The following is a 16,436-nucleotide window of genomic DNA, read 5'->3' as shown; positions in this document are numbered from 1 at the left end:
GCACGTGACCTCCCTTTCCTTCGCGGAGGAATAGGAGCGGCAGGCGTCGCGTAGCGGGGCGACGGTTAGGGGGCGCTGTCCTCGGTGGGCCGAGCGAGGAAAGAGCCCGTCTAGGATTCGGGGGTTTGGTATTTCATGGCAAAGATGCCTTTTTCTCTCTTGCGACTAAGGCGCTGCTGGGTCAAGTCCGCGCTTTGCTCCCTTTGCCCAGCGCCGAACTCAGCCGGAGTTTCTGGGTCCATATAACGCCCTGAGCGATTAACTGCGCAGGCTGAGTCTGTTGGAAGCGGGACCTTCCATCTGCGGCAGCATCTTTTACTGGAGCCATCTTTTTCTTTTTCCTTTTTGCCCTTAAACCGTGTGGGCAGCTCTTCACAGATGTCATGGTAGGAGAGCCACGTTACCGCCGCTCCGAGCGTCTGCTGAGGGCAGCTGCAGCTCACGAAAGCTCGTGCCTCGTGATAAAATTCGTTAGCTGGAAAAGGTGCTTCCGAGCCCCTTTGGATTTCATGTCCCCGGCGTCTTACAGCCCTCAGCCTCAAGCAGTCTAATCGAGCAGTGTCACGGTGATTAACTTGCTGACAAGTGGAGGTTCTCCCAACAGGGGGAAAGGCATTTGTGTTCCACATCACCAGCAGACGTGTTGTTTTCACCCTAGTTCTGTGACAGAAAGAAACGGGGACCTTTCGACAAGATGGGCCCCGCCCCTAAATGTCTTGAATGTGAGATGTTCTTTTGGATCTAGCAGTATTGTAGAAATGGAGAAAGGAGTTTGCCCTGAGGTCGTTGAGGATCTTCTCCCAGGAAATATATTTGAGAGAGCAGTCCCAAGTGCACTGCAGTGCCTGGCCATTTTATGCACATTCCCCAAACAGTGTTAAGCTGAACAGACATTTTTCTTCCTTGGGTTTACTTTCAGAAGATATAGTGAGGGCTACAGCTTTTAAAAGGAGCTTATAAAGAATAGTGGAAAGTATAGCTTCTGGTGTCATTAACAATTACACATTTACCTGCATTATCAGGATGGTAGTTATAGTTATTGAAAATTGGAATGGACAATTGCACTCTGGTCCTACCTTCTGGGACCCCCATTGTCATCCGGTAACTACTGTATTATTGTATCCAGGTTCTGTCAGGATAGTTCCAGTCTGGGGAGATGACTAAGAAAGATGGCTCCCCAGTGGGGTAAAATCAGCTTTAAAATGTAAATGCTATAGCCAAGAATACATTGAAGGGTGTGCATACAACTAATCTTCTTAAATGTGTTGTAGTTTCTACCCTTTTCGTTATTATGACTATTCTGATATATGTTGTAAGCTGCCAATTTATTATTGTGGCGGGATATACATGTGATTGTTTGTTTGTTTATTAAATACAGGAATGCTGTCAGGAAAAGAAAAAACATAACAGCAGAACAGCTAAAGACAACTTTAAGCTGCCTCCACAGAGGTGTCGCCCATGAAGACAAGTTCCTTAAAAATGGTTAGCGAGGAGTCTTCATGCCATGTTAGAGGGACATGAAGATGAATTTCAGTTTGCCCGAGTGGCACATACCTGAGATGGGATCTAGCTGGGTTAGCGGCAGCATGTACTAGCCATTTTTTTTAATGTAATTACAATACTTTTATTCTGTGTTTCAGAAAACACACAAAGTACAAATGTTTGTTTTTAAAAAGGCTCTGCCCCAAGCTTACAAGCGTAAAGGAAGAAGATGAAAAAGGTAAAGGAGGGAATTGAGAACAAAGGGCTGAACCATGAAGTGGGCCTGGCTCTTCTCCCAGGATTGGGCTAGAGTGGCTGGATCCCTCGTGATTTTTGTTGATAATAATAATAACAACAACTCCCAGCAACTCAGTGGAAGCCAAGAGAAATCAGTTCCCAAGCTTTATGATCTACTTTTTTTCTTTTTTTGGTACCTTTGATTTAGACTCGACTCCTGGTGACTACATGGACAAATCCACACAGTTCTCTTGGCAAACATTTTCAGAAGTGGTTTGCCCTTGCCTCCTTCCTAGGGCTGAGAGAGAGTGACTGCCTCAAAGCCTCCCAGTTGGCCATGTAGCTAATGCTAGAACTCTCAGTCTCCTGGTTTCTGGCCATCTTGTTCTTTTTCTGCTTATATTTATTTGTTTTGAATGGTTGTATCATCAAGGAGGGAACTACAATTACTTTTATAAAAGACTGGAAACCCTTTATAGACTTCTTGCTGAAAATGAATAAAAATGAACTGCTGATTTCAGGATTTATTGATTAAAAAGATTTTAAACATGGTAATCACCCTCAGCAGCCACTCGTTAACAACTCAATAGAAAAAAACCTGCCTAACCCCCAGGAGGATACACATACGTTCTAATACCAAAACAAGCAGCCAATCGTTAACCCAACCCCCCCCCCACACACACACACACCCTTCAGGCACTCTCGCTCATCTCTATAAATACCCACAACAGGGTCACATCATCCTGGGCACAGAGAGAACTGCTCCTGTCTGTGCTCCTGCCCTCTGAAGATGCTGGTCACAGATGCTGGCGAAACGTTAGGAAACAAAACTTCCAGAACACGGCCACACAGCCCGGAAGACCCACACCAGCCATCTTATTCCAGCTGTGAAAGCCTTCAACAATACATTAAAAAGATTTGTTTATGAGAAGAAGGGAACTATGATATGCAATATGGGAGGGTGGAGATGGTAATTGCTATGTTTGTAACTGCTGCAAAGAAGATAGGAAGTCACTTCTTTAGATATCTTTTTCTTACTTTTTTCTTCACTTTTTCTTTTATCCTTTTATAACCTTTTTTAATTTCTTATTCTATGTTTCTGTCACTTTTAAAATCTTTGTAAAATCTTCTTTTAATAAAAATTGTTTTAAAAAACGAATTGTTGTATTTTATCTTCCTTGTTATACTGTAAGCCATCCAGAATCATGTGGAGTCATGCAATGCCTAAATCAAATAAATGAAATGAAATGAATTTCAGTGATTCTTTTGGTAATATTCTTGCTTATATACAGCTTGGAGGTGTGTTCCTTTAGCTGATGGACCGAAGAGTTCCTTTTTCTCACTTCTGCAATTTCAGATTAATAGGCAGAAAGAGCAGCTGAGCATCCTTTCTTTGTCTAACTGAAAAGCAGGCCAGGTTGGATTCCCATTAATGTTAATGGGAAGCAGGCAGGCAGTATCCTGGTAGCCTTGGCATCTGAGTTCTGCTGATGGCAAAAACCAAATGTTTTTCTTTTGCCTTCTACACCCAGGGCAACCATCAGGTGGAGCTCAGAGTTTTTTTTGGAAGAGAGGGGAAGCAAGCTCCCCTGTCTGGCAGATGGATGGACCAGATAGGTCCCAGCCTCCAGTATGAACAAGTCCAATGCTGAGGATGTGCTGAAAACTCTTTATAGGAGGGAGAGAGAGCACACCCACACAGTATAACAAAGGGAACTATTTTCAGTTTAGCTGTTTCACCTCTCAAGACTTAATTGGTAATAGTTTTTTTTCTCCAATATAATTAGCCCTTTAGGCCAAGCCACTGAGAAGTTCACAAAATGAAATTGAATCCCTGAGTATAATTTTAATAAATAAATGTTAAATTGATAGGCTGAAAGGAGCAAACTTTAGAAAGATTACTAAGATTATTTTTCAGCCACTGGTAGTTTAATGGTTAAAGAACTAAACTGGAACTGGGAAGACACAGGTTCAAATCCCTTCTCAGTCATAGAAACTGGTTGATTTGGAACCAGCCACAATCCTTCAATCCAGTCTACTCTACAGAACTCTTATGGAGTGGGGATTTCCCATAATAACACAGTTGTACAATAAGGTGTGTGCGGTCTAGACTTAGCACATTGCATGTCCCTAGCACAATCAGGGACATCAAGCAGGACAAGTGGGGTCAAATGACAGCTTATGCATGTCAATCTGGCATCATTGTGGTTTGTTGTAAAGGCCCCTAGGCAGAGTATATGAATTCTCCAGTTGTGGCTTGTTAAACTCAGTTAACTCTTGATTAATTGTTTTGTCAATAATCACCCAGTCAATAGCCTTACAGTATAGTATATACAGTAGAGTTTGAGCATATAATGTTAAACTAATGATAGTTCATAGTTCGGTAGCTAATGATGTGTTTCCCTTAAGGCCTTTCTCCTGCTCTTCTAATACATTCCTAGCAGTTTAGTTTAGGTTGCAATTCAATTGTGATTACCTAGAAATTGGCAGAATTGAACACAGTGGACTTCTAAGTAGAAGGTATGTAGGATTGGACTGCTCTGGATTTATAAATTTTGGGAAATGGATAGCTTGCCATTGGAAGTGGTCTAGGGTGCCACAGGATTGAATTCTGAGTCCAGTTCTCTTCAACATTTTTATTGTTTAGGATAATGAGGTGGAAGAAACAGTTAACCAGATGCACAGATGGGTGTGATAGCTAATATTTAAAACAGTGTTTCTTGCTGGCTGGGGAATTCTGGGAGTTGAAGTCCATACCTCTTAAAGTTGCTAAGGTTGAGAAACACTGCTGTAGAAGATAGAAGCAACTTTAAATGTTAGAGAAATATGTTGAACATTCTAAAATGAAATTTAAAAGAAGCAAATTTAAAGGTTTTCATTTAGGAAAAATAAATCAAATGCACATACTTAGAAAACATGTATGTGAAAAAGATTTCAGTATTGTAGTTGATCATACACTGAATGTGAGTCAGCAAATGCCACTTCAATCTGCATCAACAAAGGTATAATTTCTAAATCATAGGGAGTTACATTCTATTCTGAATTATCCAGATTCCAACTTGAATTATGTTTCCACTCAGACAAACTGTACGAAATACTCAGATTAACTAGAACTGGTTCAGGGAAGGGCAATGAGGATGAACAGGGACAAGAAATTCTTATATGGAGAAACTGAGGGAACTGGATGTGTTTATCCTTCGAAGAGAAAAAAATGGCATTTTTCAAACACCTAAATGAGAATCAGAGAAATCCAAGACATCTCATGTATCAGAAGTTAGAATGTAGAATAATGGACTTAAGTTACAGATGGGGAGATTCTGACTGAATGTAGGAAAAAACAGGAAGATTAGGTCAATAAACAAGTGTTGGCTTTCCTTTGCTAGCTGCATTCAAAACACAGTTTAGATATGTGCAAATGTTCATAGGGTAAAACATTCTGAGATCTTACACAGTTGTATTTTTCTCTGGAATTCACCAGTCTGGCTATTCTTGGTTGGTTCATAATTTACCAGAAATAAATCATCCAGAACAGAAAGTGGTTCACTGTTCCAGACACGGTCCAGCTTTGACTCTGACCCCCACACCCACCATAAATAACTTATTATTCCAGAAGATTTGCTTCTGGTAAATTACCAAATGACTCCATCCATACATGTAATGCCTCCCTTAAATGTGTATTTCATATGCATTTTGTTCTCTAACTTGCTGATATCTGTATCAATGGATTCCATGTCTTAGATTTTCTAGGCTGAATGGCATGTTAAAATTTCAGCAATACTTTAAGAAAGTTTTTCCATCTAGTATTTCAGCTGTTTTCTGGAAGGCATTTGAGTGTTGACACCAGGTATCATTTTGGGGTCTGTAAGGACTGTATTTTTAAATTTATTTTTGATTATGTTATTTTTCTTATTAATGAGCCACTGAGAGTCTATTTATGATACATCTGATTAATAAATAAAAAGTATTTAAGAAATAAAAATTAGTCTTTAGTTGCATTAGATTTTAATAGAAAGATAGCTCAGTAATAGCAGGTATAAGAAAACAAGTAGCTAAAAGAGTTGCAAAACAAGCGCTATGTCTGCATTTAAGATAAGTAAAAAATGAAATCTATCTGACTGGTAAATATAAGGGCAATTTACAATGTAACAAAAATGGAACAAGGCATGGATGCATTTTAAAACAGCGTGGTTCTTCAGTATGTTTGGAAACGTTTGAAGGAAGGCAATTGTTTTGTAAATTGAAAAGCTGCTGCTTCTCCCTTTTCTAAAAGTAATGCAAACACCCCCAAAACCTGCTTATTTGCTCCTGTTTTTGAAAATCACTTAGACTGTACCATATCCACCCAGACTAGAAAGCTACCTTAAATAGTGGACTTCAGAAAGATGCTAGTTGATTGGAAAAGTTAAGAGCTGGGAAAATTTGGAACATCCCCTATATGGGGGGGGGGGGACCAGAAGAAGCCTATTTTTTTGTCTGAGCCTTTGTTATCTCCAAAGATCATATATAAAGCAGGTTCTTGCATTAGTTCTGGCAGGTCTCTTGTGCAAATGAAAAATATGTCTCAAAATATTCCAGAATGATGGGGCACATTCCCATTCATTTGTCCTGGGAATTGATCTGCTCCTACTTTATGAGCCGAAGCAAAACGATGCTCACATGGAGAGAGTTTGTCTAGGATTTCATTACTTAGTATGGCTGATTCCTGCATTATTATTTTGAATTTAGCTGAACTGCTCTGCTATGTTTGCTTCTGTTTTTTCCATATCAGAAGATAAATGCAAATGATTGGAAGATTACTCTATATCTTAACCCCACCCCCCCAAGCTTGCAAATACTATATTTTATCAAAGAAAAGCACTAAGCATTTTAAGGCATGCATGGTTGGTTGTAATTTTTTTTTATAATGTACTTGCCTGGCCTAGCTAGGGTATAAATTTTATCAAAATTTATGGCATGTAAAAAGAAAGATCGCATCTAGCCATAACCGAAATCACAGTCTGTTTTCGTGGAGAACTAAGCCTTCATTTGTTAGCTTAAGCTTCAGATTCACATTTGGTTGGTTCGCGAAGTCAGACGTGCTGGGCTCTTCCGTATCGTACTCAAAGCCCGACCCTGTCTCGGGATCAACTTCATTGCCTGATCCATATTCATCTTCAGAAAATGGCAAAGTACTGGTATGGTCTCGAAGTGTCATTCTGCAATACATTTTTTAAAAACAATTGTTAAGTCTTAGGTAGAATGTTTAGATTTTCTTTATTCCCTTGCTGAAAGTAAGTTGGGGAGTGAACAAAATCAATGTATGATATGAAAATAAAATAAAACGATGTCTGGTCTATCAGTTGGTTTTTGTTTGTTTTTTTTTAAATCAACTGGTCAAGCAATATGCAGAGCAAACAAAAAATTAAATATGCATTTTTCTGCTTGTGATCGTTTTTTATTAGCCTCTTTCAGAGAGTTAGTACAATCTAGCCATCCACAACCTTTTGTTCTCCAGATTAGCTGGACTTTGATTTCCATAATCCCCAGCCAGTGTGAGCAAAGACTGATTCAGATAAACAAGAGTAAGATCACATAGCTATTGTAACAAAAGGCACCCATGTACTCTTTATTATTTATACATGCCACACAGGTGCCTACAAGGTTTTTTGGTTCCCTCCCTATCATAGGGAGCTGGCCAACTAAAATGCTAAAATAAGGAAGGAGGGAGCGAATGAAAACATAGCAAGCCTAATTTTTTTTATAGTTAAAAACAGGGGGTTAAATCAAAGCATCAGCTCCAAAAGCATGAGGGAGAAAGAAAAGGATTGAAAAGGTAGTAAGTCCACCTATTCTTTGTATTTATGCAGAGCTGTTGCTGTAAAATAGATTACACATGAGATAAGTCAGAATTCAGACCACATGAGAAAAGTGACAGTTTCACTGTTCCTCAGTTCAAAAGCCACGTGAGAGATAGAGGATTCTAGCCCACTAATGCAATACTCAGTCTAGTTTCTATTTCACTGGTCCTGTATCTCTCACATGGCTTTTCCTGATGAGAAAAGCTTTGCCCAATGAATCTCTGTTTGTTAAAAGGATACTGCCAAGAAAAAAAACCCAAAACATAGCTGCACATGTATTTTTAAAATTCAGGTTATGAAGATATGGATCATTGCAACTTGCATTTATAAGACCCAGTTTGTATAGTGCTGAAAGTTATGTTATTTTGCAACAACTCTGCCTGCAGTATTAATTGATTGGTTTTATTTAATCAAGTTGTTAGCTGCCTCAGTCACCAATGCAACTCTAGGCAGTATAAAGACAAAGCAGGATTAAAAACAGAAATATATCAATATATCTCTTTTGTTATATAATAAATATGATTTTGTATCATCGTCCTGTATATGTCACAAACCTTGCTTGCTTAGGCCATTCTCAGCATTTTAAAGAACAACTAAGAACCATAGGTGAAAGTTTATTTTATCTTACAGCGTGGGGTCTGCCTTGGGTGGGTTGTTGGCGTTCCTGTCTGCCATGACAAAACTTGGTCCTTTTTCTTCAACGCAGTTGGCAGAATTGGCATCAGGTTTGCATCTGACCCTCATGTACTGGCCCTTTTGTGGAGCTCCTGGTGAAAGATTGTATATGTATTGAATCAAGTTTATTTATAACCTTTTAAATATTAGCATGACAACTCTGTAATCTTGGTATTGGAATAGCATTGCCATTTCAGTACTGCCATCAGACTCTGTAAAAAGAACAACAGAAAACTCAGTATAAAAGTTTCATACAGTGACAGCCTTTGTCAGAATCTAAGGACAGGCAACCTGAGATTTCCTCTATACATTTATTTATTTATTTATTTATTCAATCAATCAATCAATCAATTCAGAGGCCATCAAGACTCTGGGTGGCTTGTAATTGGAAAAGCAGGGAAACCAATAAAATCATGAAAATGAAGATCATGCACATCTGGAAGAAGAGGAATACTTAATCAGATAAAAATTCCAGAGGGGCTGGAGCCCACCCTACCCCAAGTCCTGGGGGATCAGGTGGGTTTTCAACACCTTTTTGAACAACATCAGGGTGGGAAGCATAGGGATCCCTGGGGAGATGCTGCCCCAGGGGGCAAGTGCCACAATAGAGAAAGCATGCTTCCTAGGTCTGAATAGATGGCATTGTTTGATCAAAGGGAACACCCATTCTGCCCAATCTTCCAGGACAGGCAGAAATTATCGGAGATAGACAGTCTCTCAAATAACCAAGCCAAAATGGCTTTCCTTTCACAGGAAAACTCTTGCTGAAGGCATCAGCAGCCATTAAGTGGATTTTCAGATTGGCCTCTAGTTGGAGAGGTAAATATAACAACATTTGAAAACATCTTAGTCAAGTGAGACTGATTAGGAACAAGAAACCTAAACATGATATCTGATGGTAGGCAGCTTACTCAAAAAATATTTTGTCCCATTTTTATGATTCGCTAGTTTCAGTACCTTTTCAAAAAAAGACAAAGTACAGTATAAATTGAAATAAATTTACGAATAATAAATGAGCAGCTTTCTCCAAACTGTAGCCTTCCAGATGAGTGGGACTACAACTCCTAGAATTCCATTGGCTACATTCATTCAAAATTCTCAGAGCTGAAATCTAGACACATTTGGTGGGCACAGAACTGGGAAAGGCTACTTAATGATGGTTTGTCACAAAAGCCCCAGTTGGCTGGGTTCAGCCAACACGCTAAGTTGAAAATGGGTAAAGAGCCCCTGAACACAATGCCTAACACAAGAGCTTGTGCTGTACCAATATAATCTTAACAGCGCTGATCATTCTAAAAATCTTTCAGTGATAAAATCTATCATAGGAAGTTCTTCTCTAATTTGGGGACCTTAACTTAAAACTGTTGTTAGTTGCCTATAACAGCTTAAAATCCTGAATGTATCCTAAATGGATCTATAAGATCCTGATCGGGCAGTACAAAGTTTAGCTATCCTGGCCTTTCTCAAAGGTAGCATAGAAGCAGGAACTCACAGGAAACATGAGAACAGACACCAGGCTCAAAAAATTACATCACTCCAAAGGAAAATTGTAAGGCATTTGGGATGAGTGTACTGGGCAAAGGCTCAAAGGAAGGCTGAGAAGCAGGAACAAGGCCGTTTGAAGCTGATTGGGCCAGAAAATACAATTATATCAGACTTTCTAGTAAATAGTGTTCAGTTGGGATAGGAGGACATCATATTAGTTTTCAGTCCATCTCCCAAGCACCTGGTGCTTTCCAGGTGTGTTGAACAAACTTTCATCATCTCCAGCAAGCACCAGGTTAAAGAAAGTTCCACTCTTTTCAAGCTATATAATGGGATCTGGCTGACATTGATATAGAAAGTCAACTCATTTCCTTTCTCTCACCACAACATAGACAACCATGTTTCCATGACATGGCTGAGGAAATCAACTGCTCCACTAAGTGACTCACTTTACACACAATCAGAAGTCACTCTGTTAACTAGAGAGGAGTCATTTTCAAAGTTTCAAAATTTGAACTTCTGCCAATTCCAGTGTGAATGAACTTCATGGGGGTTCTGGGCTAGATTGAAAAAAGTTCCTAGTATTTATGTTCCCACCACAACAGCAGAATTGGAAGGCTGTGCCAATATACATGCAGTTTAGCTGTGGTATAGCTGACACCACTGCAAAGCTATTCATTCATTCATTCATTCATTCATTCATTCATTCATGTTCAGATCTTGTAAGAAAAATGCTCATTTAATGGCTTTGCAGCATGAAGGTGTCAAGTGTCTTGCCCTGTGGAATAAGAGTGAGGGGATTTTTACTACTGCAAGTTCTGAGCCAGCTAAGGACAATGTCAGCCTTACCAGGTAGATCAGACAGGAAACACAACCAGATAAGCTATTTCTACTTTATTGTAAAGCTACATTAACAGAATCTTGCAAGTCTGAAAGATTACAATTCCCCCGCCGTCATCTTTACAGCCTGAGAACTTAGGGAGGCTCCTTTCTGAGCCTCTGCTCCTCTATTTTGCAGCTGCAGGCTATGGAGTCTCTTATCTGACTGTTGTGTAGGCAGCATCTCTTCTCCCCATCTCCCAAGGTCTTTCCCACATACCATTACAGGCAAAGAGGTGGTTTTCACAAGATCAGAAGTCTAGTTTGTTACCAAAACAAAGGATGGGTGAAAATCATCCTTCCCAAGAAACAAGCTGGGTTAAGCCACTGGCACCACAAAAGTGCACACAATGATTGAAACCTTAATGTCACAATAAATGTAACTGGAATTCTTCGGTAATGGCGTCATTAACTTTCTTTTGACAATAAACCTACTTATCAGAGATTTGCCTCCTTGGATGCCTGCTGATTTCAGCATCCAGTTCTAGAGTTGTACAGGCAGGTCTGACACCTTGTCACCATTTCAAGTTGTCAGAAGTAAAGGCAATTATTTCCCAAATTTGGGGAAGTGAAAACCCTGATGGTGTAGAAGTGCACATTCCCTGATATAGCAACATATTTTAAAACAAGATATACCCAGAAGTGCATTCAGGTATGCACTGATATTTTTATGTTTTTTTAAAAAAACATTATTACATGTGAAAATGGGATGGAACTGACTTAAAAGTAAACACATATAAAAGTAACAACTGGAAACAGAAGTTTCTTCAATCAGTCTTTTCCTCCTATCCAAATCCAGATGTTCTCTTCACAGTAAATTAGAAAAGGGGGACTTAAGAGAGTCTTCATGTACAGCTAACTGATGGATTACACAAGAGGGATGTGGTTGACAACACACCAGCCTTGGATCATGATAGCTTAGATCAAACTACTACTGTGGATTATTTAGGCCAGTTGCCCTTTCTTAGCTTAATCACTTCTACATTATTATTGTGGGGAGCCACGCCATCTGCCCTGAAATCTCTTACTCCCTCAATTCTACATAAGTGTGAATTGTCCATAGTTCTGGCATAATTTCATTTCAAAGAAGGACAGCATAACAATGCACTAGTAGTGCTGAAAAGACCATCTCCATGTGATCACAGAAGATGTTCTCACATTTGCCCCAAAACATGGTCCTAGTAAATCAAGAAATGCATAAAACCTGGTAGGATCCTGGAATGAGTTTTTTTATGAAGAGAGAAAAACTGAATAAACTGTATTCTGTTTTGTATTGGTTTAGGTTGGTGAAGAGCTAGAAGAGAGGTGAAAGTAAAAACTGAGTGACCTGTGCGTGACAAGGAATTTCTATAGCTTCTTGTCAATTCTTTACAATTTCTCAGCAAATAAATCACTGCCAACAATTAGTGGGCAATACATTTAAATCATTACATTGTAATAGGAGTAGATCCTGGAAATGTAGGTGGCATCTATGAAAAGAAATGAGAATCACTACAAAGCCTTCCCAAATCAGCTGCCCTCCATTTGTTAGACAGCAAGAGTTCAATTTTCTCCAGATGGCTTCCATAGAAGTCCATGTTGCCTGGAGAGGATGAGAGCTGTAGTCGAATAATATAGAAGGTATTGGTTGGGGAAGGGTACCTTGATGTAGTGCGCACACAAGGGCAGGGGGTGGGGAGGTTCAACAGAAAAAGAGATGATAGAAAAAGGACAACTCAGCTTTCCTCAACCTGTTGTCCATCAGGTGTGCTAAACTATAATTCCAAACATACCTCCCATCTCCTGAGCACCAGACTGAAGATACCCTAACCCTAACCCCCCCGGCGCCCCTGTTTTAGATAATTAGGAACATGGTACATTCTTATGTCTGTTTACCAGTTGTGGGAAACAGTGGCTGCAGATGTTTCCTTGATATTTTCTGTTTTAAGTGATTGAATCAGTTAAAATTAAACCCTTTCCTTTTTTAGTTTAACCACATTCCCTTGAAGCTTTTTCCTTTTTCTATTTCTGAACTTCAAAGGAACAGAAAGAAACATCTGAAATCATGCTGAAAGTTTACAGATTTAACCTTTCATTCCTCTCTCAGAAGTATTAGCTGATTACGGTGCAAACTTTTTAGCAGCGTTCAATCTTTGTTGCTGTGTTTTACCTTAATCTCACTAAGCCTTTATGATGGCTTCTTTCTGTTACATTTCCTTCAGTTTGCAGTATTAAATTATTTTCCTATTCTTCTGAGAATCGCAGATCGATTCTTGTCAATAAAACAAAACTAGGAAGAATGATTGAAAGTTGACCTCTCTGGTTAACACTATTAATCAATATCTTCAACCATGTATAATATTTCCAGAAAACTCTTTTATACTAGCGATCAAGGTCATCAACACCAGCTGAGTAAGAGATCCCAAACGAATGGAACTGGTTCCATCAGCCCACGGGAATTACATCATTTGTCTTTCCTTAGTGGCAGCTTAATAGTAAACCTGAAGTAAGTTACAAAAGTGAGTTGTGCCATGTTTGCCTTTCAAGCCGACACAGAGCAGGGAAGAGACCCTGGATTAACACTCTTGTATCAGCCAAAGCAATGCTATAAAGCTGAATGGGTTGAATACAAAATTGTTCATTCTGATACAATCTTTATGACAGAGGCAACATTAGAACAGGAAGAGCTCAGCAGGTAGCCCTACTTAATTGCATATTGCACCATATACCATTAAATAAATAAGCAAACTCATAATTAAACTCGCTCAACAGTGAAAGAGTAACTCAAAGATTTGCCGCTTCAAAAATCTCTTTGTCAAGTAAATTGCCAGAAGCATCAATAAGACTGATGCAAAAGAGAGGATTCGGACAGTGTGCAAGTCTTTTTCACATTTAGCACAGGGTGCTTTTCTTCAAGGTTTCAGCCAGCCAGCCATGCCCTGTGCAAAGCTATTCCATCCCAGCCCCAACAAACGTTAGTCAGTGCTCTACACTTGGTATTTGTTGACTGACTTTGGACCTAGTGATTCCTAGCATCATACATGATCACCCAGCCATTTTCTCGTAGCCACGGATCCCTAACAGAGACAGATTTTATCTCCAATAGAAGAGAATCTCTGTAGCTCAGGGTTGAACCGTGGAGTTCTTGGGACTCTCTGAGCTTGGTTGCTTGCTTGCAGATGCTTCATTACCCAACTAGGTAACCTCATCAGTCATCTTTATCTCACCAGAATAACATAAATTACAATAGTTGAGTAATGCTAGAAATCACTAGGGAACAAATGGTCTTGGAATTCCCTCCCTGGGCTATCCTTGAAGGGTGATTCCTCCTGGTATTTCTGCCAGCCGTGTAGCAGCCTGTGACCTTACTACTGTCACTGTCCTGTCCATGTCCAGAAGCATCTCTGTGCAGAGAAAAATCACATTTGAAAAATGGGACAAGGATTAGAAAATATGATATATTTAGATGGTTTGTGATTTGTCTTTCCTTTTAACTTTTGAAAATTGTACTCTCATGTCCAGCAGGAATTAAGTTCACAGAAAGTGGAAGTTTGTTCTGAGTAAAGATGCGTAAGATTGTTCGGTATAAGTATCCTGTGTGGTAACCTGTGAAGAACAGAGACCTCGATTTCTTCACACTTACACCAATTTCCTTTTGCATCAGAAGACAAACCTAATGCTCTAACAGAAAAAAATAAGTAACTTTTCAAATACTTTGCTAGGGTGCCCCCAGGCAGTGAGTTCCTAAGGTTGTTTCTTAAAAAATACCAAGCAGAAAGAAGAAGCAGGAGGGAAAATGGACCCCCGTAAATGGTGTGATTGCCTGCTAAAAGTCTAATGTGTTACTTTCTGTTATACTCAGGATTATAATTAAGTCCCAAACAAGCCGCCGTTTGTAAGCCAATAGCAAACGCTGGCTTAAAGTCCGCTTTTCCCTTGATGTAATCATTGTAATACAAGTCCATTCCTGGTCAGTTTGTCTTTCCTCACAAGGGGAAGTGTGACGCCATATCTAACCGGCTATGTAGAGTTGCATTTTTAAATCTAACGTGGTTTATTGCACCACAGTCCAGGCCAAACTCAGAGTGCATAGAATGGCAATAATGAACCAGAAAATTGTATCACGCTGCTGCCATCTAGCAGATGCGTGGAGTTCTGCCGCCCAGTTATGGGAGATCTAAAAATGGATAGAGTAATATTTTTCCTTTTCTAATTAACATTTTGAATGTTTCTCTACATAACTAGCACATAACAAATGACTTTGGCACGTAACTAGCAGTTTAATCTTTACAGCCTTACCGGATTGTAGCCTTATCCTGAAGCAGCTAGTTCAGCATACAGTAAATCCTATTAAATTCTGAGTAAAAATGTATAGAATTGGATTGTACAGTACATTTTTGGTACTGAATACATAATTAGAATAAATGTGCCCTCGGGTAGTGTCACATTAAAGTGCTTTTTAAATTTTTCCGTATTTTATCACATGCGTCATACTTTAAAATACTGTTACCAACTGTAATAGAAGATGCACAGAATTTTTTATAATGGTAAAACTGTATGCTTTGCTCCTTCCAAATTCACGTACTAAGTTCTGTAATCAGTATTACAGACACTATAATTTTCTTGGGATTAAGTTGATTATTATTATTACTTTATTATTATTTGTATTATTACTTGTAGGAAAGTAGGATCCTCTTTAAGACACTCTTAATCATATTTTTTTACGGCATAATGAACTGTACTTTTTTACTCAGCTACCACTCCCAACTTTTACAATTAAACCACTTTCCCAATATGTTTGTTCCCGTGAAACTGTAAACCCCCACCCCACCTCTACATCCCTTGCTGCTGTAGACTCTGCGTGGAATATGGTGGACTGCTATAGCACCCCAAGGACACTGGCCATAAATGAAGGTGGGCCAGTTCCCTCATCCTGCTCAAAAACAGGGGAGCCTTTGGAAACATTTGAAGATAGAACAGCAAATAGAAATCTTAAACCCCAACAAGATCATAAAGAAATGCTCTACGACTCTGAGCTTTCTTTTAACAATTTCATTTTTTGTTGTTCTTTTTTATTAAGCTTCGGGGATTATTCCTTTTTGTCTGAAGAATGCACACCTTAAAAAAAAACAACACTCATATCAGAATGGCTATCCTACACTCCAAGCTGCTGTAGTTATGAGCCTCCACATTCCTACTTGGAGAAGGGATATTGTAGTAGATTTCTGAGCGTAACATCCAGGGAGAAGGACATCTTCAGCAAGAGCCCAAGGTTTTGGAGCAGTTCTGTCCTCATTTCTTTGGATGCCAGCCCAACTGAACTCACTGATGCCTATTTCTGAATCAACATGTACAGAACTGCTGTGCAAATCTCATATTTGTTGTTCTGCTACATGGTACAATACAGCTTAACAAGAAGATTATGAAAAGAACAGCCACCTGAAATTTTACCTTGTCCTGGGCACCCCAGAAAGAGGATTACACCAAGAGCCACGAAGATCCTCCCACTAGGTTTGACAAGCATCTCCAAATTGGCTCGTGCACCTCCTCACTCCGCCAACTGTCACTGCTGCTGTGAAAATGAAAGAGGGCCAGGAGGGTGACTGTCTTTACAAAAGGTTTCCAAACCTCAAACCCAACCCATTCCTTGCGTCAGAATTTCCTGAGCTCAGAAAAGGGACACCTCTGCTAACAAAACTCAGATCCTAATTCTACGCTCTTGATCTAGTTGCTACAGGAAGCCAGTGTTTCCTCTGCCAATAAAGAGTAAAAGGTCTACTCAGAGTAAAATCTTACCAAGTTCAATGTTACACCTGAGGAACGGGGCTGATTTGCAGCCTTGGTTTCAATTTTGAAAAAAAA

The 16,436-nt window shown here is 39.4% G+C and overlaps 1 protein-coding gene and 1 long non-coding RNA gene across 2 annotated transcripts; one reads left to right on the top strand and one right to left on the bottom strand.

Annotated features, from left to right (window-relative positions):
* The first annotated feature begins 81 nt into the window (after nucleotides 1–81).
* Nucleotides 82–2,971, top strand: LOC148215175 (uncharacterized). The gene is made up of 2 exons (XR_015796715.1): nucleotides 82–722; nucleotides 1,379–2,971. It is a non-coding gene; the product is annotated as an uncharacterized LOC148215175 (long non-coding RNA).
* Nucleotides 2,972–5,698: 2,727 nt separating this feature from the next.
* SRGN (serglycin) lies at nucleotides 5,699–16,158 on the bottom strand. The gene is made up of 3 exons (XM_007423155.4): nucleotides 16,026–16,158; nucleotides 8,185–8,323; nucleotides 5,699–6,914 (listed from the first exon to the last, which is right to left on the bottom strand). Exons 1-3 carry the CDS (start codon nucleotides 16,096–16,098, stop codon nucleotides 6,710–6,712), a joined length of 417 nt encoding a protein of 138 aa, XP_007423217.1. The 5' UTR covers nucleotides 16,099–16,158; the 3' UTR covers nucleotides 5,699–6,709.
* Between the last annotated feature and the right edge of the window lie 278 nt (nucleotides 16,159–16,436).

Source organism: Python bivittatus, unplaced genomic scaffold, assembly GCF_059951505.1.
Source record: "Python bivittatus isolate LINGU-HERP-01145 unplaced genomic scaffold, Pbiv_v1 ctg000400_np1212, whole genome shotgun sequence".
Classification (NCBI taxonomy): Eukaryota; Metazoa; Chordata; class Lepidosauria; order Squamata; family Pythonidae; genus Python; species Python bivittatus.
This window is presented reverse-complemented; position numbering and strand designations above follow the sequence as displayed.